This window comes from Oncorhynchus nerka, linkage group LG14 (assembly GCF_034236695.1).
Source record: "Oncorhynchus nerka isolate Pitt River linkage group LG14, Oner_Uvic_2.0, whole genome shotgun sequence".
Classification (NCBI taxonomy): domain Eukaryota; kingdom Metazoa; phylum Chordata; class Actinopteri; order Salmoniformes; family Salmonidae; genus Oncorhynchus; species Oncorhynchus nerka.
Window position 1 is genome coordinate 104,970,558 of NC_088409.1, and position 27,518 is coordinate 104,998,075.

General features: G+C 42.2%; 1 protein-coding gene across 1 annotated transcript in view; it reads left to right on the plus strand.

Annotated features, from left to right (window-relative positions):
• Positions 1-27,518, plus strand: part of LOC115115930 (contactin-5) — a gene marked incomplete at its 5' end in the record, with an annotated part of 417,179 nt that overhangs the window by 183,547 nt on the left and 206,114 nt on the right. The window contains 2 exons of the mRNA XM_065000650.1: positions 9,920-10,015; positions 25,158-25,361. Coding sequence (XP_064856722.1) covers positions 9,920-10,015; positions 25,158-25,361 — 300 coding nt within the window. The remainder of the gene's footprint in view (positions 1-9,919; positions 10,016-25,157; positions 25,362-27,518) is intronic.

A 27,518-nucleotide genomic window follows, 5' to 3' on the forward strand; every position in this document is an offset into this window, starting at 1 on the left:
ACCAGTTATATTACAGTTCTGTTATGGATCAACCAGTTATATTACAGTTCTGTTATGGGTCAACCAGTTATATTACAACCAGTTATATTACAGTTCTGTTATGGATCAACCAGTTATATTACAGTTCTGTTATGGGTCAACCAGTTATATTACACAACCAGTTATATCAACCAGTTATATTACAGTTATGTTATTCTGGGTCAACCAGTTATATTACAGTTCTGTTATGGATCAACCAGTTATATTACACAACAGTTATATTACAGTTCTGTTATGGGTCAACCAGTTATATTACAGTTCTGTTATATCACAGTTATGGTTATCAACCAGTTATATTACAGTTCTGTTATGGGTCAACCAGTTATATTACACAACCAGTTATATTACAGTTCTGTTATGGATCAACCAGTTATATTACAGTTCTGTTATTAACCAGTTATATTACAGTTCTGTTATGGGTCAACCAGTTATATTACACAACCAGTTATATTACAGTTCTGTTATGGATCAACCAGTTATATTACAGTTCTGTTATGGGTCAACCAGTTATATTACACAACCAGTTATATTACAGTTATGTTATGGATCAACCAGTTATATTACACAACCAGTTATATTACAGTTCTGTTATGGGTCAACCAGTTATATTACACAACCAGTTATATTACAGTTCTGTTATGGGTCAACCAGTTATATTACAGTTCTGTTATGGATCAACCAGTTATATTACAGTTCTGTTATGGATCAACCAGTTATATTACAGTTCTGTTATGGGTCAACCAGTTATATTACAGTTATGTTATGGGTCAACCAGTTATATTACAGTTCTGTTATGGGTCAACCAGTTATATTACAGTTCTGTTATGGATCAACCAGTTATATTACAGTTCTGTTATGGGTCAACCAGGTATATTACAGTTATGTTATGGGTCAACCAGTTATATTACAGTTCTGTTATGGGTCAACCAGTTATATTACAGTTCTGTTATGGGTCAACCAGTTATATTACAGTTCTGTTATGGGTCAACCAGTTATATTACACAACCAGTTATATTACAGTTCTGTCATGGGTCAACCAGTTATATTACAGTTCTGTTATGGGTCAACCAGTTATATTACAGTTCTGTTATGGGTCAACCAGTTATATTACAGTTCTGTTATGGGTCAACCAGTTATATTACAGTTCTGTTATGGGTCAACCAGTTATATTACAGTTCTGTTATGGATCAACCAGTTATATTACAGTTCTGTTATGGGTCAACCAGTTATATTACACAACCAGTTATATTACAGTTCTGTTATGGTTCAACCAGTTATATTACAGTTATTTTATGGGTCAACCAGTTATATTACAGTTCTGTTATGGGTCAACCAGTTATATTACACAACCAGTTATATTACAGTTCTGTTATGGATCAACCAGTTATATTACAGTTCTTTTATGGGTCAACCAGTTATGTTACAGTTATGTTATGGGTCAACCAGTTATATTACACAACCAGTTCTGTTATGGGTCAACCAGTTATATTACAGTTCTGGTATGGATCAACCAGTTATATTACACAACCAGTTATATTACAGTTCTGTTATGTGTCAACCAGTTATATTACAGTTCTGTTATGGATCAACCAGTTATATTACAGTTCTGTTATGTGTCAACCAGTTATATTACAGTTCTGTTATGGGTCAACCAGTTATATTACAGTTCTGTTATGGGTCAACCAGTTATATTACACAACCAGTTATATTACAGTTCTGTTATGGGTCAACCAGTTATATTACAGTTATGTTATGTGTCAACCAGTTATATTACAGTTCTGTTATGGATCAACCAGTTATATTACAGTTCTGTTATGGGTCAACCAGTTATATTACACAACCAGTTATATTACAGTTCTGTTATGGGTCAACCAGTTATATTACACAACCAGTTATATTACAGTTCTGTTATGGGTCAACCAGTTATATTACACAACCAGTTATATTACACAACCAGTTATATTACAGTTCTGTTATGGATCAACCAGTTATATTACAGTTCTGTTATGGGTCAACCAGTTATATTACAGTTCTGTTATGGATCAACCAGTTATATTACAGTTCTGGTATGGGTCAACCAGTTATATTACAGTTCTGTTATGGGTCAACCAGTTATACACTTCCGGGTTGGAGCGAGCGGTCGCATCTGCACTCGGTCCGCAGGTAGTATTACATTTCATTACATTTCATTATAATACAACGGTTTGATTTGTCTAATCTTAGCAATTTTTCTTCTTAGCTAGCTACATAGTCGTCTTTGTATCATAGATAATTGCGTAATTATCGTATTTCGTCGTCCTAACGCAGTCTACACCGCCCTGCAGCTAGCTAGCTAGCTAACGTCTACCGTTAGCTAGTCCACCGTCTACCGATTAGCAGCACAACTTACACTCAACTGAACGACTTGATTAGTGTAGTGTTAGCTAGCTACATAGTTGTCTTTGCTGTCTTCGTATCCAAGATAATTGTGTAGTTTAGAGTGTGTAGTTTTAGAGTGATTATCTTAATTTACCGAGGTTAGCCGAGGTTAGCTAGCCAGCTATTCGTCGTCCTTAACGTGACAGAACTTCCGCACTCAACAATCCGGTCGCATTTCGCTTCGCTCCACAGGTAGTATCACATTTTTCATTTCATTACAGTACAACGGCTTGATTTGTTTGATCGTAGCTAGCTACATAGCTAGCTACATAGCCGTCTTTGTATCAAAGATAATTGTGTAGTCTTGAGCGATTTCCTAGGTTAGCTAGCCAGCTATTGTCGTTCTTTTAACGCAACGTAACGTAAATCAACACTGCTAGCTAGCCAGCTAGCCCCGAATAGCAGCACAGTAGCACAGTCGAAACCATTACACTCAACGGAACGACTTGATTCGTGTAGTGTCAACAACGCAGACACTGCCAGCTAGCCTACATAGTCAACAACGCAGCCTCTGCCAGCTAGCCTACTTCAGCAGTACTGTATCATTTTAATCATTTTAGTCAATAAGATTTTTGCTACGTAAGCTTAACTTTCTGAACACTCGAGACGTGTAGTCCACTTGTCATTCCAATCTCCTTTGCATTAGCGTAGCCTCTTGTGTAGCCTGTCAACTATGTGTCTGTCTATCCCTGTTCTCTCCTCTCTGCACAGACCATACAAACGCTCCACACCGCGTGGCCGCGGCCACCCTAATCTGGTGGTCCCAGCGCGCACGACCCACGTGGAGTTCCAGGTCTCCGGTAGCCTCTGGAACTGCCGATCTGCGGCCAACAAGGCAGAGTTCATCTCAGCCTATGCCTCCCTCCAGTCCCTCGACTTCTTGGTACTGACGGAAACATGGGTCACCACAGACAACACTGCTACTCCTACTGCTCTCTCTTCGTCTGCCCACGTGTTCTCGCACACCCCGAGAGCTTCTGGTCAGCGGGGTGGTGGCACCGGGATCCTCATCTCTCCCAAGTGGTCATTCTCTCTTTCTCCCCTTACCCATCTGTCTATCGCCTCCTTTGAATTCCATGCTGTCACAGTCACCAGCCCTTTCAAGCTTAACATCCTTATCATTTATCGCCCTCCAGGTTCCCTCGGAGAGTTCATCAATTAGCTTGATGCCTTGATAAGCTCCTTTCCTGAGGACGGCTCACCTCTCACAGTTCTGGGCGACTTTAACCTCCCCACGTCTACCTTTGACTCATTCCTCTCTGCCTCCTTCTTTCCACTCCTCTCCTCTTTTGACCTCACCCTCTCACCTTCCCCCCCTACTCACAAGGCAGGAAATACGCTCGACCTCATCTTTACTAGATGCTGTTCTTCCACTAACCTCATTGCAACTCCTCCAAGTCTCCGACCACTACCTTGTATCCTTCTCCCTCTCACTCTCATCCAACACTTCCCACACTGCCCCTACTCGGATGGTATCGCGCCGTCCCAACCTTCGCTCTCTCTCCCCCGCTACTCTCTCCTCTTCCATCCTATCATCTCTTCCCTCTGCTCAAACCTTCTCCAACCTATCTCCTGATTCTGCCTCCTCAACCCTCCTCTCCTCCCTTTCTGCATCCTTTGACTCTCTATGTCCCCTATCCTCCAGGCCGGCTCGGTCCTCCCCTCCCGCTCCGTGGCTCAACGACTCATTGCGAGCTCACAGAACAGGGCTCCGGGCAGCCGAGCGGAAATGGAGGAAAACTCGCCTCCCTGCGGACCTGACATCCTTTCACTCCCTCCTCTCTACATTTTCCTCTTCTCTCTCTGCTGCTAAAGCCACTTTCTACCACTCTAAATTCCAAGCAGCTGACTCTAACCCTAGGAAGCTCTTTGCAACCTTCTCCTCCCTCCTGAATCCTCCTCCCCCTCCCCCCCCTCCTCCCTCTCTGCAGATGACTTCGTCAACCATTTTGAAAAGAAGGTCGATGACATCCGATCCTCGTTTGCTAAGTCAAACGACACCGCTGGTTCTGCTCACACTGCCCTACCCTGTGCTCTGACCTCTTTCTCCCCCCTCTCTCCAGATGAAATCTCGCGTCTTGTGACGGCCGGCCGCCCAACAACCTGCCCGCTTGACCCTATCCCCTCCTCTCTTCTCCAGACCATTTCCGGAGACCTTCTCCCTTACCTCACCTCGCTCATCAACTCATCCCTGACCGCTGGCTACGTCCCTTCCGTCTTCAAGAGAGCGAGAGTTGCACCCCTTCTGAAAAAACCTACACTCGATCCCTCCGATGTCAACAACTACAGACCAGTATCCCTTCTTTCTTTTCTCTCCAAAACTCTTGAACGTGCCGTCCTTGGCCAGCTCTCCCGCTATCTCTCTCAGAATGACCTTCTTGATCCAAATCAGTCAGGTTTCAAGACTAGTCATTCAACTGAGACTGCTCTTCTCTGTATCACGGAGGCGCGCCGCACTGCAAAAGCTAACTCTCTCTCCTCTGCTCTCATCCTTCTAGACCTATCGGCTGCCTTCGATACTGTGAACCATCAGATCCTCCTCTCCACCCTCTCCGAGTTGGGCATCTCCGGCGTGGCCCACGCTTGGATTGCGTCCTACCTGACAGGTCGCTCCTACCAGGTGGTGTGGCGAGAATCCGTCTCCACACCACGTGCTCTCACCACTGGTGTCCCCCAGGGCTCTGTTCTAGGCCCTCTCCTATTCTCGCTATACACCAAGTCACTTGGCTCTGTCATAACCTCACATGGTCTCTCCTATCATTGCTATGCAGACGACACACAATTAATCTTCTCCTTTCCCCCTTCTGATGATCAGGTGGCGAATCGCATCTCTGCATGTCTGGCAGACATATCAGTGTGGATGACGGATCACCACCTCAAGCTGAACCTCGGCAAGACGGAGCTGCTCTTCCTCCCGGGGAAGGACTGCCCGTTCCATGATCTCGCCATCACGGTTGACAACTCCATTGTGTCCTCCTCCCAGAGCGCTAAGAACCTTGGCGTGATCCTGGACAACACCCTGTCGTTCTCAACTAACATCAAGGCGGTGGCCCGTTCCTGTAGGTTCATGCTCTACAACATCCGCAGAGTACGACCCTGCCTCACACAGGAAGCGGCGCAGGTCCTAATCCAGGCACCCGTCATCTCCCGTCTGGATTACTGCAACTCGCTGTTGGCTGGGCTCCCTGCCTGTGCCATTAAACCCCTACAACTCATCCAGAACGCCGCAGCCCGTCTGGTGTTCAACCTTCCCAAGTTCTCTCACGTCACCCCGCTCCTCCGCTCTCTCCACTGGCTTCCAGTTGAAGCTCGCATCCGCTACAAGACCATGGTGCTTGCCTACGGAGCTGTGAGGGGAACGGCACCTCAGTACCTCCAGGCTCTGATCAGGCCCTACACCCAAACAAGGGCACTGCGTTCTTCCACCTCTGGCCTGCTCGCCTCCCTACCACTGAGGAAGTACAGTTCCCGCTCAGCCCAGTCAAAACTGTTCGCTGCTCTGGCCCCCCAATGGTGGAACAAACTCCCTCACGACGCCAGGACAGCGGAGTCAATCACCACCTTCCGGAGACACCTGAAACCCCACCTCTTTAAGGAATACCTAGGATAGGATAAGTAATCCCTCTCACCCCCCTTAAAAGATTTAGATGCACTACTGTTCCACTGGATGTCATAAGGTGAATGCACCAATTTGTAAGTCGCTCTGGATAAGAGCGTCTGCTAAATGACTTAAATGCAAATGTATATTACACAACCAGTTATATTACAGTTCTGTTATGGATCAACCAGTTATATTACAGTTCTGTTATGTGTCAACCAGTTATATTACAGTTCTGTTATGGGTCAACCAGTTATATTACACAACCAGTTATATTACAGTTCTGTTATGGATCAACCAGTTATATTGCAGTTCTGTTATGGGTCAACCAGTTATATTACAGTTCTGTTATGGGTCAACCAGTTATATTACAGTTCTGTTATGGATCAACCAGTTATATTACAGTTCTGGTATGGGTCAACCAGTTATATTACAGTTCTGTTATGGGTCAACCAGTTATGTTACAGTTCTGTTATGGATCAACCAGTTATATTACAGTTCTGTTATGGGTCAACCAGTTATATTACAGTTCTGGTATGGGTCAACCAGTTATATTACAGTTCTGTTATGGGTCAACCAGTTATATTACACAACCAGTTATATTACAGTTCTGTTATGGATCAACCAGTTATATTACAGTTCTGTTATGTGTCAACCAGTTATATTACAGTTCTGTCATGGGTCAACCAGTTATATTACACAACCAGTTATATTACAGTTCTGTTATGGATCAACCAGTTATATTGCAGTTCTGTTATGGGTCAACCAGTTATATTACAGTTCTGTTATGGGTCAACCAGTTATATTACAGTTCTGTTATGGATCAACCAGTTATATTACAGTTCTGGTATGGGTCAACCAGTTATATTACAGTTCTGTTATGGGTCAACCAGTTATGTTACAGTTCTGTTATGGATCAACCAGTTATATTACAGTTCTGTTATGGGTCAACCAGTTATATTACAGTTCTGTTATGTGTCAACCAGTTATATTACAGTTATGTTATGGATCAACCAGTTATATTACAGTTCTGTTATGTGTCAACCAGTTATATTACACAACCAGTTATATTACAGTTCTGTTATGGGTCAACCAGTTATATTACACAACCAGTTATATTACAGTTCTGTTATGGGTCAACCAGTTATATTACACAACCAGTTATATTACAGTTCTGTCTTGGGTCAACCAGTTATATTACAGTTCTGTTATGGGTCAACCAGTTATATTACACAACCAGTTATATTACAGTTCTGTCATGGGTCAACCAGTTATATTAAAGTACTGTTATGGGTCAACCAGTTATATTACACAACCAGTTATATTACAGTTCTGTCATGGGTCAACCAGTTATATTACAGTTCTGTTATGGATCAACCAGTTATATTACAGTTCTGGTATGGATCAACCAGTTATATTACAGTTCTGTTAGGGGTCAACCAGTTATATTACACAACCAGTTATATTACAGTTCTGTCATGGGTCAACCAGTTATATTACAGTTCTGTTATGGGTCAACCAGTTATATTACAGTTCTGTTAAGGATCAACCAGTTATATTACAGTTCTGGTATGGATCAACCAGTTATATTACATTTCTGTTATGGGTCAACCAGTTATATTACAGTTCTGTTATGGGTCAACCAGTTATATTACACAACCAGTTATATTACAGTTCTGTCATGGGTCAACCAGTTATATTACAGTTCTGTTATGGATCAACCAGTTATATTACAGTTCTGTTATGGGTCAACCAGTTATATTACACAACCAGTTATATTACAGTTCTGTCATGGGTCAACCAGTTATATTACAGTTCTGTTATGGATCAACCAGTTATATTACAGTTCTGTTATGGGTCAACCAGTTATATTACAGTTCTGTTATGGGTCAACCAGTTATATTACACAACCAGTTATATTACAGTTCTGTTATGGGTCAACCAGTTATATTACAGTTCTGTCATGGGTCAACCAGTTATATTACAGTTCTGTTATGGGTCAACCAGTTATATTACAGTTCTGTTATGGGTCAACCAGTTATATTACAGTTCTGTTATGGGTCAACCAGTTATATTACACAACCAGTTATATTACAGTTCTGTTATGGGTCAACCAGTTATATTACACAACCAGTTATATTACAGTTCTGTTATGGGTCAACCAGTTATATTACAGTTCTGTTATGGGTCAACCAGTTATATTACAGTTCTGTTATGGATCAACCAGTTATATTACAGTTCTGGTATGGGTCAACCAGTTATATTACAGTTCTGTTATGGGTCAACCAGTTATATTACACAACCAGTTATATTACAGTTCTGTTATGTGTCAACCAGTTATATTACAGTTCTGTTATGGGTCAACCAGTTATATTACACAACCAGTTATATTACAGTTCTGTTATGGGTCAACCAGTTATATTACACAACCAGTTATATTACAGTTCTGTCATGGGTCAACCAGTTATATTACAGTTCTGTTATGGGTCAACCAGTTATATTACACAACCAGTTATATTACAGTTCTGTTATGGGTCAACCAGTTATATTACAGTTCTGTCATGGGTCAACCAGTTATATTAAATTAATGTTATGGGTCAACCAGTTATATTACACAACCAGTTATATTACAGTTCTGTCATGGGTCAACCAGTTATATTAAAGTAATGTTATGGGTCAACCAGTTATATTACACAACCAGTTATATTACAGTTCTGTTATGGGTCAACCAGTTATATTACAGTTCTGTCATGGGTCAACCAGTTATATTACAGTTCTGTTATGGATCAACCAGTTATATTACACAACCAGTTATATTACAGTTCTGTCATGGGTCAACCAGTTATATTACAGTTATGTTATGGGTCAACCAGTTATATTACAGTTATGTTATGCGTCAACCAGTTATATTACACAACCAGTTATATTACAGTTCTGTCATGGGTCAACCAGTTGACATCTTTCCATTGGTTATGCTTCCCACACGCTTAGAAAAGTAGTGCTTCCCACACTCTGGTCCAAAGTAGTGCTCTGTATAGGGAATCGTGTACCATTGGGTCCTGGCCCAAAGTAGTGCTCTATATAGGGAATAGGGTACCATTTTGGACACACACTGACTGCCCTCTTAGAAAAAAGAGTTCCAAAAGGGTTGTTTGGCTGTCCCCATAGGATAACCCATGTAGAACCCTCTGTGTAAATGGTTCTACATGGAACTCAAAAATATTGTATTTGGAACCAAAAAGGGTTCTTCAAAGGGTTTTCCTATGGGGACAGCCTGAATAACCCTTTCAGGTTGCACCTTCAAACAGTAACTTTCAAATGTTTACTCTTTCACGGCAGTGCAGTTGGGTTTGCAATAGAAGTAATGTGTTACGTTGGCCTCACTCTGGTAACTGTTTGTACAGAATAGTCTGGTAACTGTTTGTACAGAATAGTCTGGTAACGGTTTGTACAGAATAGTCTGGTAACTGTTTGTACAGAATAGTCTGGTAACTGTTTGTACAGAATAGTCTGGTAACTGTTTGTACAGAATAGTCTCGTAACTGTGTGTACAGAATAGTATGGTAACTGTTTGTACAGAATAGTCTGGTAACGGTTTGTACAGAATAGTCTGGTAACTGTTTGTACAGAATAGTCTGGTAACTGTTTGTACAGAATAGTCTGGTAACTGTTTGTACAGAATAGTCTCGTAACTGTGTGTACAGAATAGTCTGGTAACTGTTTGTACAGAATAGTCTGGTAACTGTTTGTACAGAATAGTCTGGTAACTGTTTGTACAGAATAGTCTGGTAACTGTTTGTACAGAATAGTCTGGTAACTGTGTGTACATTATAGTCTGGTAACTGTAAATGCTGTATGTTGCAGATCTGGGGTCCTTCAGTGGGAGGACGAGAGGAGGCGTGTCTGTAAGGGAAGGACAAGGAGTGGTGCTCATGTGTACTCCACCCCCTCATTCACCAGGTAAGACCCTGACCCCTGACCCCTAACCCCTAACCCTTCTCATGTGGCGGCAGGGTAGCCTAGTGGTTAGAGCGTTGGACTAGTAACCGAGAGGTTGCAAGTTCAAATCCCCGAGCTGACAAGGTACAAATCTGTCGTTCTGCCCCTGAACAGGCAGTTAACCCACTGTTCCTAGGCCGTCATTGAAAATAAGAATTTGTTATTAATTGACTTGCCTAGTAAAATAAAGGTAAAAAATAAAAAATAAAAATGTATACTCCACCCCTCATTCACCAGGTAAGACCCTGACCCCTGACCCTTAACCCCTAACCCTTCTCATGTATACTCCACCCCCTCATTCACAAGGTAAGACCCTAACCCCCCTTATGTATACCCCTCAACCACATTCACCAGATGAGACCCTGGCCCCTAACCCCTAACCCTGCTCATGTATACTCCACCCCCTCATTCACTAGATGAGACCCTGGCCCCTGACCCCTAACCCTGCTCATGTATACTTCACCCCCCATTCACTAGATGAGACCCTGACCCCTAACCCCTAACCCTGCTCATGTATACTCCACCCCTCATTCACTAGATGAGACCCTGACCCCTAACCCCTAACCCTGCTCATGTATACTCCACCCCCTCATTCACCAGATGAGACCCTGGCCCCTGACCCCTAACCCCTAACCCTGCTCATGTATACTCCACCCCCTCAGTCACTAGATGAGACCCTGACCCCTAACCCCTAACCCTGCTCATGTATACTCCACCCCCTCATTCACTAGATGAGACCCTGACCCCAACCCCTAACCCTGCTCATGTATACTTCACCCCCTCATTCTCTAGATGAGACCCTGACCCCTAACCCCTAACCCTGCTCATGTATACTCCACCCCCTCATTCACTAGATGAGACCCTGACCCCTGACCCCTAACCCTGCTCATGTATACTTCACCCCCTCATTCACTAGATGAGACCCTGGCCCCTGACCCCTAACCCCTAACCCTGCTCATGTATACTCCACCCCTCATTCACAAGGTAAGACCCTAACCCCCTTATGTATACCCCTCAACCACATTCACCAGATGAGACCCTGGCCCCTGACCCCTAACCCCTAACCCTGCTCATGTATACTCCACCCCCTCATTCACTAGATGAGACCCTGACCCCTAACCCTAACCCTTCTCATGTATACTCCACCCCTCATTCACTAGATGAGACCCTGACCCCTGACCCCTAACCCTGCTCATGTATACTTCACCCCCTCATTCACTAGATGAGACCCTGACCCCTAACCCTAACCCTGCTCATGTATACTTCACCCCTCATTCACTAGATGAGACCCTGGCCCCTGACCCCTAACCCCTAACCCTGCTCATGTATACTCCACCCCCTCATTCACTAGATGAGACCCTGGCTCCTGACCCCTAACCCCTAACCCTGCTCATGTATACTTCACCCCCTCATTCACTAGATGAGACCCTGACCCCTAACCCCTAACCCTGCTCATGTATACTCCACCCCTCATTCACTAGATGAGACCCTGACCCCTAACCCCTAACCCTGCTCATGTATACTTCACCCCCTCATTCACTAGATGAGACCCTGACCCCTAACCCCTAACCCTGCTCATGTATACTCCACCCCTCATTCACTAGGTAAGACCCTGACCTCTGAACCCTAACCCCTAACCCTGCTCATGTATACTCCACCCCCTCATTCACTAGGTGAGACCCTGACCCCTAACCCCTAACCCTTCTCATGTATACTCCACCCCCTCATTCACAAGGTAAGACCCTAGCCCCCTTATGTATACCCCTCAACCACATTCACCAGATGAGACCCTGGTCCCTGACCCCTAACCCCTAACCCTGCTCATGTATACTCCACCCCACCATTCACTAGATGAGACCCTGACCCCTAACCCCTAACCCTGCTCATGTATACTCCACCCCCTCATTCACTAAATGAGACCCTGACCCCTAACCCCTAACCCTGCTCATGTATACTCCATCCCCTCATTCACTAGATGAGACCCTGACCCCTAACCCTGCTCATGTATACTCCACCCCCTCATTCACTAGATGAGACCCTGACCCCTAACCCCTAACCCTGCTCATGTATACTCCACCCCCTCATTCACTAGATGAGACTCTGACCCCTAACCCCTAACCCTGCTCATGTATACTCCACCCCCTCATTCACTAGATGAGACCCTGACCCCTAACCCTGCTCATGTATACTCCACCCCTCATTCACTAGGTAAGACCCTGACATCTGACCCCTAACCCTAACCCTGCTCATGTATACTCCACCCCCTCATTCACTAGGTGAGACCCTAACCCCTAACCCTGCTCATGTATACTTCACCCCCTCATTCACTAGATGAGACCCTGACCCCTAACCCCTAACCCTGCTCATGTATACTCCACCCCCTCATTCACTAGATGAGACCCTGACCCCTAACCCCTAACCCTGCTCATGTATACTCCACCCCCTCATTCACTAGATGAGACCCTGACCCCTAACCCCTAACCCTGCTCATGTATACTCCACCCCCTCATTCACCAGGTATGATTATTTAGCCTCAGCATCCCAAACAGGCAGATGATGCAGGTGCATATTGTCACAAAATATCTTCATCATCACATACTGCTTTAATCAGCCATATACCGATGTAGGATCTTCATTTGAGCCAGTTTGGTACAATAGGAAAATAATCCTGCAGAAACAGGAAAGGTGAATGATCATGTGGATTATAATTCATCAACATTGTTTTAAGGGTTGATCCATTTTTTGTTAGTGAAAATCACGTCAAAAAGTGGAAATGATTAACTTTAGAAAACTTTTTGAAACTCAAATACACAAAATAGAGATCAAATTAAGATCTTTCATCTGTTTATGGACAGCCAGGTCACTCCCTCTTCCTCTCCCCTCCTTTTCCTCTCCCTCTTCCTCTCCCTCTTCCTCTCCTACTCCCTCTCCTGTTCCTCTCCTCCCCTCTCATTTTCCTCTTCTCTTCCTCTCCACTCCTCTTCCTCTCATCTCCCTCTTCCTCTCCGCTCCCTCATCCTCTCCTCTCCTCTCCTCTCCTCTCCTCTCCTCTCCTCTCCTCTCCTACTCCCTCTCCTGTTCCTCTCCTCCCCTCTCATTTTCCTCTTCTCTTCCTCTCCACTCCTCTTCCTCTCATCTCCCTCTTCCTCTCCGCTCCCTCATCCTCTCCTCTCCTCTCCTCTCCTCTCCTCTCCTCTCCTCTCCTCTTACTCTCCCTCTTCCTCTCTTCTCGTCCTCTCCTCTTCCTCTTCGGCTTCCTCTTCTCTTCTTCTTCGTCTCCTATCATTCTTCATCTCCCTCTTCTCTTCCTCTCCACTCCTTTCCCTCTCCCTCTTCCTCTCCTACTCCCTCTCCTGTTCCTCTCCTCTCCTCTCATTTTCCTCTTCTCTTCTCTTCCTCTCCACTCCTCTTCCTCTCATCTCCCTCTTCCTCTCATCTCCCTCTTCCTCTCCGCTCCCTCATCCTCTCCTCTCCTCTCCTCTCCTCTCCTCTCCTCTCCTCTCCTCTCCTCTCCTCTCCTCTCCTCTCCTCTCCTCTCCTCTCCTCTTACTCTCCCTCTTCCTCTCTTCTCGTCCTCTCCTCTTCCTCTTCGGCTTCCTCTTCTCTTCCTCTTCCATCATTCTTCATCTCCCTCTTCTCTTCCTCTCCTCTATTTTCCTCTTCTCTTCATCTCCTCTCTTCTCCCTCTTCCTCACATTTTCCTCTCCTCTCCTCTCCTCTCTTCTCTTCTCTTCTCTTCTCTTCTCCTCTCCTCTCCTTTTCCTCCTCCAGTAGCAGTGGGGAAAATCACTGGGGAAGCTAAGCCAGGACAAAAAGCCATATTATAACTAGTTCATATGCCTTGACACTGTGATATATAGGCCTAAGGCCAATACAATAAGAAGACATAGTGGCAGAAGAAATTCAACCACGCCTCAACCACACCTTTGTTTCATCACAAAACCAGAGAGCTGTCCGGTGGAGTCCACAAAGCATATTGTATGTAACACACAGTTACATGACCTACAGCGTGGTCAAGCAAGTTAATGTTTCCATTTTTTTTTTTACTAAACAACTATTGATTTAGAAAACAGGAGCTGCCAGCACCATTTCAACTTCAACATTTCAACATCATCAAATCACTTATGCTTAGTTTAATAGAGTGACAACTTAAATATACCAAAAATGATTTCGTCCAATCAAATGATGTGGCTGTCCAAGGGACTGATTTATGTGTGTGTGTCTGTGAGTGCAAGTAGGAAACAAAATGTTGACACCGTACTTATAGAGAAATGCCAAATCCATCCTCCTAACTTTCATGACGGTCTATGACTCTGTCATACACTTTTAGTGTTAGTTTTAACAAGTAATATCTAACAGATTACACAACATATACAAAATACACACAAATATAAGTAGGAATGAATTAACACTATATACAGTGGCAAGAAAAAGTATGTTAGCCCTTTGGAAATACCTGGATTTCTGCATAAATTGGTCATAAAATTTGATCTGATATTCATCTAAGTCAAAACAATAGACAAACACAGTGTGCTTAAACTAATAACACACAAAGTATTATATTTTTCTTGTCTATATTGAATACATCATTTAAACATTCACACTGTAGGCTGAAAAAAGCATGTGAACCCCGCTAGGCTAACGACTTCTCCAAAAGAGATCTCAGAAGACCTAACATTTAGAATGAATGACTTGCATAAAGATGGAAAGGCTTACAAAAGTATATCTAAATGCCAGGATGTCCATCAGTCCACAGTAAGACAAATGGTCTATACAGTGAGGGAAAAAAGGATTTGAACTCCTGCTGAGTTTTGCCCACTGACAAAGAAATTATCAGTCTATAATTGTAATGGTTTATTTGAACAGTGAGAGACAACAACAACAAAATCCAGATAAACGTCAAAAATGTTATGAATTGATTTGCATTTTAATGAGGGAAAAAAGTATTTGACCCCCTCTCAATCAAAGATTTCTGGCTCCCAGGTGTCTTTTATACAGGTAACGAGCTGAGATTAGGAGCACACTCTTAAAGGGAGTGCTTCTAATCTCAGCTTGTTACCATTTATAAAAGACACCAGTCCACAGAAGCAATCAATCAATCTGATTCCAAACTCTCCACCATGGCAAAGACCTAAGAGCTCTCCAAGGATGTCAGGGACAAGATTGTAGACCTACACAAGGCTGGAATGGGCTACAAGACCATCGCCAAGCAGCTTGGTGAGAAGGTGACAACAGTTGGTGCAATTATTCGCAAATGGAAGAAACACAAAAGAACTGTCAAACTCCCTCGGCCTGGGGCTCCATGCAAGATCTCACCTCGTGGAGTCGCAATGATCATGAGAACGGTGAGGAATCAGCCCAGAACTACAAGGGAGGATCTTGTCAATGATCTCAAGGCAGCTGGGACCATAGTCACCAAGAAAACAATTGGTAACACACTACGCCGTGAAGGACTGAAATCCTGCAGTGCCCGCAAGGTCCCCCTGCTCAAGAAAGCACATATACATGCCCGTCTGAAGTTTGCCAATGAACATCTAATCTAAATGGAGCTCTTTGGCATCAACTCAACTCACCGTGTTTGGAGGAGGAGGAATGCTGCCTATGACCCCAGAAAACCATCCCCATCGCCAAACATGTAGGTGGATACATTATGCTTTGGGTGTATTTTTCTGCTAAGGGGACAGGACAACTTCACCGCATCAAAGGGACAATGGACGGGGCCATGTACCGTCAAATCAAGGCATTGATAATGGGTCGTGGATGGGTATTCCAGCATGACAATGACCCAAAACACACGGCCAAGTCAACAAAGGAGTGGCTCAACAAGAAGCACATTAAGGTCCCAGAGTGGCCTAGCCAGTCTCCAGACCTTAATCCCTTAGAAAATCTGTGGAGGGAGCTGAAGATTCGAGTTGCCAAACGTCAGCCTCGAAACCTTAATGACTTGGAGAATATCTGCAAAGAGGAGTGGGACAAAATCCCTTCTGAGATGTGTGCAAACCTGGTGGCCAACTACAAGAAACATCTGACCTCTGTGATTGCCAACAAGGGTTTTGCCACCAAGTACTAAGTCATGTTTTGCAGAGTGTTCAAATACCTATTTCCCTCATTAAATACAAATCAATTTCTAACATTTTTGACATGCGTTTTTCTGGATTTTTTGTTGTTATAGACTGATAATTTCGTTGTCAGTGGGCAAACGTACAAAATCAGCAGGGGATCAAATACTTTTTTCCCTCATTGTAAATGAAGAAAGTTCAGCACGGTTGCTACTCTCCCTAGGAGTTGCCGTCCTGCAAAGATGACTGCAAGAGCACAGCGCAGAATGCTCAATGAGGTTAAGAAGAATCTATAGAGTGTCAGCTAAAGACACACCAATCTCTGGAACATGCTAACATCTCTGTTGACAGAACTACGATAGGTAAAACACTAAGTAAGAATAGTGTTCATGGGAGGACACCATGGAAAAATCCACTGCTGTAAAAAAAAAACATTACTGTCTGAAGTTTGCAGAAGAGCACCTGAATGTTCCACAGCGCTACTGGCAAAATATTCTGTGGACAAATGAAACAAAAGTTGTTTGGAAGTTGTTGTTTGGAAGGAACACACAACACTGTGTGGAGAAAAAAAGGCACAGCACACCAACATCTAAACCTCATCCCAACTGTAAAGTATGGTGGAGGGAGCATCATGGTTTGGGGCTGTTTTGCTGCCTCAGGGCCTGGACAGCTTGTGATCATCGACGTAAAAAATGACTTCCCAACTTTATCAAGACATTTTGCAGGAGAATGTAAGGATATCTGTTCGCCAATTGAAGCTCAACAGAAGTTGGGTGATGCAACAGGACAACGACACAAAACACAGAAGTAAATCAACAACAGAATGGCTTCAACAGAAGAAAATACACCTTCTGGAGTGGCCCAGTCCTGACATCAACCCGATTTGAGATGCTGTGGCATGACCTCAAGAAAGCTGTTAAACACCAGACATCCCAAGATTAGTATTGAACTGAAACAGTTTTGTAAAGAGGAATGGTCCAAAATCCGCAACTACATAAAAAGTTTGGTTTGAGGTTATTGCTGCCAAAGGAGGGTCAGGATCCTCGGGTTCACAAACTTTTCCCACCATGCATTGTGAATGTTTACACGGTGTGTTCAATAAAGACATGAAAAAGTATAATTGTTTGTGTTTTTAGTTTTAGCGGACTGTGTTATTTTATTGTTGTGACTTAAATGAAGATCAGATCAAACTGAATGACCAGTTTATGCAGAAATTCAGGTAATTCCAAAGGGTTCACATAATATTTATTGAACTGTAGATACGATGTCAGAGCGGAACGGACTAAGATACAGTAGTATAGAATACAGTATACACATATGAGATGAGTAATACATAGACTAAGATACAGTAGCAAAGTATAGAATACAGTATATACATATGAGATGAGTAATACATAGACTAAGATACAGTAGCAAAGTATAGAATACAGCATATACATATGAGATGAGTAATACATAGACTAAGATACAGTAGCAAAGTATAGAATACAGTATATACATATGAGATGAGTAATGCAAGATATGTAAACATTATTAAAGTGACTAGTATTCCGTTCCTTAAAGTGGCCAGTGATTCCTAGTCTATGCATATAGGCAGCAGCCTCTAATGTGCTAGTGATGGATGTTTAACAGTCTGACGGCCTTGAGATAGAAGCTGTCATTCAGTCTCTCGGTCCCAGCTTTGATGTACCTTTACTGACCTCGCCTTCCGGATGATAGCGGTGTGAACAGGCCGTGGCTTGGGTGGTTGATGTCCTTGATGATCTAAAGTAACTGCAAATGTGATTATGCACGTAATGTTTTATTATTAATGGTGCATTTTTATGGAGAAAATGATCTTCCCCAAATTTGAATCTCACGCACCGCCTGTGTATGCCAGTTACTTTTCATCTATGCATTTAAATAGCGAACGGAGGACGCTTTTGCCATGGTTCATTTTCATGCCAGCCTGGTAGGCTATACTCCTGTTGTAAAGAAAAGCAATGTGCTTAATATTAAGAAAGTTGAGAAATAAATAAAGAAGGCCTAACCTATAGAACGCTGATGGGAGCCTCCTCTTTTTAATAGAGGCCATCACTCTGTTTTCTTTTGCAATTGCATAGCCTATAGAAATGTTGCGCAAACATGAGCTCATGGGCTCTTATGAAGTGTTTGATTTGATTTTCGGTTACATTTGCATTGATGTCAGTAATTCGTGGGACAATAGAGTTCTGAGTACCAGACAGTTAGCCTTTTGGTAAGCTACTAATTACCATCAGCAGCATCAGAGATTGGAGAAGCCTGATTACAGTGACTAAACAGTCATGTGGAATTTGACTGTGGTCATGACTTGTGACCGCTGGTGTGGCAGTAATACGGTCACCATAACAACCCTAAACTCAACGTTGATTGGCTATTATTATTATATATTTTTGTAATCAAGGGATGCCAAATGCTCGCTGGCTTCCCTTGCATTCAATGCTCCAGCGGAAAAAAGGTGATACTATGTTTGATCAGACAACATCAGATAGATCGGCTACACTTAAAGAGAGAGAGGTGCGCTGTTTTGCTCAGATGCTTTCTTCAGTGGGATACATTCAGCCTCTTGAGAATTGAAGGAAAATTATGAAATACAGAGAGACGAAAGATAGTTTATTTTATATGTTTTTTTATTTTATTTTTGGAATCCATGAATACACACTACTGCTCTCCTCTCCCTTCCTCTCTTCTCCTCAACTCTCTCTTTCCTCTTTTCTCCTCCCCCCCTCCCCTCCTCCATGCCTCTATACCTCCATGCCAGAATGCATGTCATGGTGGAGAGGGGAGAAATCAGCCACTGCACAGATGTTCACTGAGAGAAAAAAAGATTTGAACACAGTATGATGAATAAGTCAACGTCTAGGTCTATAGAGCTAAAGACTTCTCCTTGATGCCTCTGAGTGTTCAGCAGGACTTCCCCTTCATGGCTCTGAGTGTTCAGCAGGACTTCTCCTTCATGGCTCTGAGTGTTCAGAAGGACTTCTCCTTCATGGCTCTGAGTGTTCAGCAGGACTTCTCCTTCATGGCTCTGAGTGTTCAGCAGGACTTCTCCTTCATGGCTCTGAGTGTTCAGCAGGACTTCTCCTTCATGGCTCTGAGTGTTCAGCAGGACTTCTCCTTCATGGCTCTGAGTGTTCAGCAGGACTTCTCCTTCATGGCTCTGAGTGTTCAGCAGGACTTCTCCTTCATGGCTCTGAGTGTTCAGCAGGACTTCTCCTTGATGGCTCTGAGTGTTCAGCAGGACTTCTCCTTCATGGCTCTGAGTGTTCAGCAGGACTTCTCCTTGATGGCTCTGAGTGTTCAGCAGGACTTCTCCTTCATGGCTCTGAGTGTTCAGCAGGACTTCTCCTTGATGGCTCTGAGTGTTCAGCAGGACTTCTCCTTGATGGCTCTGAGTGTTCATATCTGTGCTAAACAGTGCTTTGGCCTGCCAGGTTGTGAAATGAGATCAGCTAAATTATTTTCTATTATGTCATGTCCGTTAGAGCCTATTTACTCACTCAGAAAATGGGTGTGTTCCAAATGGCATCATATTCCCTTCATAGTGTATGACTTTTGACTATGGCCCATAAGGCTCTTTTCAAAAGTAGTGTACTATTGTATATAGGGAATATGGTGCCATTTGGAACACAGAACAGGAGTATAAAAATGGAGTAGGATTGTCGGAAGGGCAAACAGCCATGAGTGCTTCTACATCTGCATTGCTTACTGTTTGGGGTTTCAGCCTGTGTTTCTGCTGTTTAGGGTTTTAGGCTGTGTTTCTGCTGTTTAGGGTTTTAGTCTGTGTTTCTGCTGTTTAGGGTTTTAGGCTGGCTTTCTGCTGTTTGGGGTTTTAGGCTGTGTTTCAGCTGTTTTGGGTTTTAGGCTGGGTTTCTGCTGTTTAGGGTTTTAGGCTGGGTTTCTGCTGTTTAGGGTTTTAGGCTGGGTTTCTGCTGTTTAGGGTTTTAGGCTGGGTTTCTGCTGTTTAGGGTTTTAGGCTGGGTTTCTGCTGTTTAGGGTTTTAGGCTGGGTTTCTGCTGTTTAGGGTTTTAGGCTGTGTTTCTGCTGTTTGGGGTTTTGGGCTGGGTTTCTGATCTTTAGGTTTTAGTCTGTGTTTCTGCTGTTTGGGGTTTTAGGCTGTGTTTCTGCTGTTTGGGGTTTTAGGCTGGGTTTCTGCTGTTTGGGGTTTTCGGTTGGGTTTCCTTATAGCACTTTGTGACATTGGCTTGATTGATTGTTTGGTACAGAGAATGTAGCAGGAAACGTTTGATTGACTCGATCAATACATTGAATAAATGAATACTTAGCATTTCATGTCAAGTTGACTACATAACACTGGGCTTGTATGTCAAGTTATCACAATGGAGGTTTGATCCTGTGGATACTGCATAGCCTTGTGAAGGTTGAGGATGGACTGACGCAGTCATGAATAGTATCCATTTCATATTTGCAAGCTTGTTTAAAGGGGCAATATGTGTGTACATGTATATCTTTTTTGGTATATATTAATATACTATTAAAGGGGCGGCAGCGTAGCCTAGTGGTTAGAGTGGTTGGACTATGTAACCGGAAGGTTGCGAGTTCGAACCCCCGAGCTGACAAGGTCTGTCGTTCTGCCCCTGAACAGGCAGTTAACCCACTGTTCCTAGGCCGTCATTGAAAATAACAATGTGTTCTTAACTGACTTGCCTGGTTAAATAAAGGTAAAATTTAACATTTTAAAATAATATACAGTCATGTATTCTGGAAGAATATAACTATTAAATGACTAACTAGTACCCCATCATAACTCAAACTATAAACTTGTTTTATAAGCTTATTTTTTGTAAACCATCTAATTGTAAAAAACAACAACAACTGTATAGCCTCAAAACATGTTTTTAACTATAATGTTGATATGATGGATGGTCAGTCCTTGCATCCGTAGCTCTGTCTATGAATGTTAGAGTGGTTACATTTCTCCATCCCTCAGAAAGGTGCCAAAACATGTTTTTAACTATAATGTTGATATGATGGATGGTCAGTCCTTGCATCCGTAGCTCTGTCTATGAATGTGAGAGTGGTTACATTTCTCCATCCCTCAGAAAGGTGCCAGTGGTGGGATGGTATCTTTGTGTGGTTACATTTCTCCATCCCTCAGAAAGGTGCCAGTGGTGGGATGGTATCTTTGTGTGGTTACATTTCTCCATCCCTCAGAAAGGTGCCCAAACAGTGGTGGTAGCTTTGTTGTTGTTTGAAATGCAGTTTGCCCCTTTTAAATATTTGGGAGTTTAATGAGTAATACTATTTAGAGGTGTTCTGAAAGTGAGGATAAGTATACACTTTAGAAAGGGAAAATGAAGCAAATGTAGAGGTTGATTTATATTTCATTATTTGGATGGTGTTGGAGGATTAAAAGCTTTTAACATGTGAAGATGACAGGGAAATTAGAACAGTGAGGTAATTGAAAATAATTTGGATGCAGTGGAATGTGAAAAAAGGTTATTATTTTCAATTTTATGGCTTTGGCTCTGTATGGGGAGTCGTTCTATTATGTTTTTGATCAATGAGAAGATGCTTCTGTGAAGTTATTAACTACTAGATGACCTTTGTGTATATTAGTTGCAGCGGTTTGCCTCAGTTGTGCCAATCAGTCCTTTGCTTGTACTTAATTGGAAATGTATTCCTTATAATTCAACATTCAAGTGAATTTAGTGATTTGTTTTCATCTGAACATTGCGTCAAAAATGAATCCATCTTGGATATATCACACAATAACACAAGTGAATACACATTGGATATATCACCCCATTAGTTAACTGGGAATCTTTTCCAGTAATGTTCAAGCCTAAACACACTAATGTAATCTACAGCTATTTGTTCTGTCTATAGAATAACATACATTGTATTGGATAACAGACATTCTATAGAATCACAGACATTCTATTGGATAACATACATTCTATTGGATAACATACATTCTATTGGATAACATACATTCTATTGGATAACAGACATTCTATAGAATCACAGACATTCTATTGGATAACATACATTCTATTGGATAACATACATTCTATTGGATAACATACATTCTATTGGATAACATACAGTACATTATATTGAATAACAGACATTCTACTCAGCAAACTGGATGCAGTTTATCACAGTGCCATCCGTTTTGTCACTAAAGCACCTTATACTACCCACCACTGCGACTTGTATGCTCTAGTCGGCTGGCCCTCGCTACATATTCGTCGCCAGACCCACTGGCTCCAGGTCATCTACAAGGCCATGCTAGGCAAAGCTCCGCCTTATCTCAGTTCACTGGTCACGATGGCAACACCCATCCGTAGCACGCGCTCCAGCAGGTGTATCTCACTGATCATCCCTAAAGCCAACACCTCATTCGGCCGCCTTTCGTTCCAGTACTCTGCTGCCTGTGACTGGAACGAATTGCAAAAATCGCTGAAGTTGGAGACTTTTATCTCCCTCACCAACTTCAAACATCAGCTATCTGAGCAGCTAACCGATCGCTGCAGCTGTACATAGTCTATTGGTAAATAGCCCACCCATTTTTACCTACCTCATCCCCACAGTTTTTATTTATTTACTTTTCTGCTCTTTTGCACACCAATATCTCTACCTGTACATGATCATCTGATCATTTATCACTCCAGTGTTAATCTGCAATATTGTAATTATTCGCCTACCTCCTCATGCCTTTTGCACACATTGTATATAGACTCCCCTTTTTTTCTACTGTGTTATTGACTTGTTAATTGTTTACTCCCTGTGTAACTCTGTGTTGTCTGTTCACACTGCTATGCTTTATCTTGGCCAGGTCGCAGTTGCAAATGAGAACTTGTTCTCAACTAGCCTACCTGGTTAAATAAAGGTGTTCTCAACTAGCCTACCTGGTTAAATAAAGGTGTTCTCAACTAGCCTACCTGGTTAAATAAAGGTGAAATAAAAAAATAAAATACAATAAAAAATTCTATAGAATCACATACATTCTATTGGATAACATACATTATATTGGATAACAGACATTCTATTGGATAACATACAGTACATTCTATAGAATAACAGACATTCTATAGGATAACAGACATTCTATAGAATAACAGACATTCTATAGAATAACAGACATTCTATTGGATAACATACATTATATTGGATAACATACAGTACATTCTATAGAATAACAGACATTCTATAGAATAACAGACATTCTATAGAATAACAGACATTCTATTGGATAACATACATTCTATTGGATAACATACATTCTATTGGATAACATACAGTACATTCTATAGAATAACAGACATTCTATAGAATAACAGACATTCTATTGGATAACATACATTCTATTGGATAACATACATTCTATTGGATAACATACAGTACATTCTATAGAATAACAGACATTCTATAGAATAACAGACATTCTATTGGATAACATACATTCTATTGGATAACATACATTCTATTGGATAACATACATTCTATAGAATAACATACATTCTATAGAATAACAGACATTGTATTGGATAACATACATTCTATTGGATAACATATATTCTATTGGATAACATACATTCTATAGAATAACAGACATTCTATAGAATAACAGACATTCTATAGAATAACAGACATTCTATTGGATAACATACATTCTATTGGATAACATACATTCTATTGGATAACATACAGTACATTCTATTGGATAACATACATTCTATTGGATAACATACATTCTATAGAATAACATACATTCTATAGAATAACAGACATTCTATAGAATAACAGACATTCTATTGGATAACAGACATTCTATAGAATCACAGACATTCTATTGGATAACATACATTCTATTGGATAACATACATTCTATTGGATAACATACATTCTATTGGATAACAGACATTCTATAGAATCACAGACATTCTATTGGATAACATACATTCTATTGGATAACATACATTCTATTGGATAACATACATTCTATTGGATAACATACAGTACATTCTATTGGATAACAGACATTCTATTGGATAACATACATTCTATTGGATAACATACATTCTATAGAATAACATACATTCTATAGAATAACAGACATTGTATTGGATAACATACATTCTATTGGATAACATATATTCTATTGGATAACATACATTCTATAGAATAACATACATGCTATAGAATAACAGACTGTATTGTATTGGATAACATACATTCTATTGGATTTTTTTTTTTTTTTTTTTTACCTTTATTTAACCAGGCAAGTCAGTTAAGAACAAATTCTTATTTTCAATGACGGCCTAGGAACAGTGGGTTAACTGCCTGTTCAGGGGCAGAACGACAGATTTGTACCATGTCAGCTCGGGGGTTTGAACTCACAACCTTCCGGTTACTAGTCACACGCTCTAACCACTATTGGATAACACACAGTACATTCTATAGAATAACAGATATTCTATAGAATAACAGACATGCTTTGCCTTGGAGGAGTCACAGCTTCATTAACACAACAGTTATTGGTGAAGCATTTAAAGAGCTGCATTGTGAATCCCGAATGGCACCCTATTCCCTATACAGTGCACTACTTATGCCCAGATCGCTAATGGCACCATATAGGCCCTGGTCTAAAGTAGTGCACTATAAAAGGAATAGGGTGCCATTTGGGATGTACACCTACAGTTTCTTCAGTGGTGTATCAGTCTGGTTCACACAACCTGAAGTATGTACACATTTTAAACACTGAAATCAATGGGCTGAAATTCATCCAAAAATTATATTGAAGAGAGAATCGTTGATGAACAAATGATTGTGTCCGTGCAGACGACAGTCTTTATCTGTACTATGATGGACACACAATCACACACACACACACACACACACACACACACACACACACACACACACACACACACACACACACACACACACACACACACACACACACACACAGCAACACAAGGATAGAAACACACAGCTTGGGAATTTGTTATAGTACACACTGTGTGTGTTTCTAGCTCATCTTGTCCTCTCTTCCCTAGAGATTATCTACACCTGGGTTTTCAACGAGTTCCCGTCATTTGTTGCCGAGGACAGCCGGCGGTTTATCTCACAGGTAACGGGCAACCTGTATGTCTCCAAGGTGCAGCCTAGCGACGTGGGCAGCTACATCTGTCTGGTGAAGAACACGGTGACCAACGCCAGGGTCCTCAGCCCGCCCACTCCACTCACACTCAGAACAGATGGTGAGACTCACACCCTTCACACCCCTGTTGTGACTCTCATTAATGTGATGACTGTTATTTATCGAATAATTACCTACTATGTTTAATTGTTACCCGATTAAATAATGTAACAATTATCTCATTAGGAATTTGGGGCACCATGGGAGAAGTTGTTTAACGAGTTACCGTCTCCCGAATTAACTCATGAATTTACACTACCGTTCAAAAGTTTGGGGTCACTTATAAATGTCCTTGTTTTTGAAAGAAAATCCAATTTTTGTCCATTAAAATAACATCAAATTGATCAGAAATACAATGTAGACATCGTTAATATTGTGAATGACTGGTGTAGCTGGAAACTGTTAATTATTTTTTTATGGAATATCTACATAGGTGTACAGAGGCCCATTATCAGTAACCATCACTCCTGTGTTCCAATGGCAAGTTGTGTTAGTTAATCTAAGTTTATAATTTTAAAAGGCTAATTAATCATTAGAAAACCCTTTTGCAATTATGTTTTCACAGCTGAAAACTGTTTGTCTGATTAAAGAAGCAATAAAACTGGCCTTCTTTAGACTAGTTGAGTATCTGGAGCATTTACAATTGTGGGTTCGATTACAGGCTCAACATGGCCAGAAACAAAGGATTTTCTTCTGAAACTCGTCAGTCTATTCTTGTTCTGTGAAGTTAAGGTTATTCCATGCGAGAAATTGGCAAGAAATTGAGGATCTCGTACAACGCTTTGTACTACTCCCTTCACAGAACAGCGCATACTGGCTCTAACCAGAAAGGTAAGAGGAGTGGGAGGACCTGGTGCACAACTGAGCAAACGAACAAGTACATTAGAGTGTCTAGTTTGAGAAACAGACGCATCACAAGTCCTCAACTGGCTGCTTCATTAGAGTACCCACAAAACACCAGTCTCCACGTCAACATTGAAGAGGCGACTCCGGGATGCTTGGCCCTTCTTCTTCAGATGGATTTTTCCTTAGTTCTCTGGTCTAAGTCTCTGATTGTCCACAAGAAGTCACAACGTCCTTCTTCTTGGTTGTCTGTTTACTTGGACTCGTTCTGGAAGAGTGGTCTCCTGAGGACAGCTAGTCAGCCGTGTTGATGATCCCCAGAGTGGTGATGAGAGCAGTGTAGTCGACGATGATTCTGAGAGAATAACCGGATGGTCCTACTTAAATTCACCTTCTAAGATACAGTACTTAGAACTGCTACTCAACCGTAACAATGATTGTTAGAGGTTCCTTTGTCTTCTTCAACCCTGTGTTGATTCTCAGGGTCATGGCTAATGTGTACCTAGCTGCAGCTTGTGGTCTGTTTAGTCTGATATGTTCATTCTTAACTCAATCTGTTATACCCTCGGGTATATACCCTCGGGTAAGAAAGGGGGGTTTTCATCATGCTGACACACTCTCTTTGCTCCCTGGGCACTGGATTACGAGGCAAAGTATCTTAATTACAATGATCTCATTAGAGGTCAAAAATCACAATCCTATCATCACAAAAACATTCTCTTTTTCCTTGATATTTTCTATACAACGTAAACCTGATATACACTGTGTAAAAGCTCTTCAAGTTACAATGTTTTCATTATAAAGTCTTTAAACAAGTTTTAATGAGATCACAAAATACAAATGAACTTTCCATATTCCATCTCTCATCATTCCCAAAATTCGGATGTTGAAATGTATTGTCCCAGTGTTCATTGTTTGATGTTGATGTTTTGGGCGTTGAAGTTTTGCGCAGCAAAATGGACCATCCTCCCTACTCCCCATGAACCCTCCTCCCCTCTCTCCCTGGACCCTCCTCACCCCTCTCCCTGGACCCTCCTCCCCTCTCTCCCTGGACCCTCCTCACCCCTCTCCCTGGACCCTCCTCACCCCTCTCCCTGGACCCTCCTCACCCCTCTCCCTGGACCCTCCTCACCCGTCTCCCTGGACCCTCCTCACCCCTCTCCCTGGACCCTCCTCAACCCTCTCCCTGGACCCTCCTCACCCCTCTCCCTAAACCCTCCTCACCCCTCTCCCTGGACCCTCCTCAACCCTCTCCCTGGACCCTCCTCACCCCTCTCCCTGGACCCTCCTCAACTCTCTCCCTGGACCCTCCTCCCCCTCTCCCTGGACTCTCCTCACCCCTCTCCCTGGACCCTCCTCAACCCTCTCCCTGGAC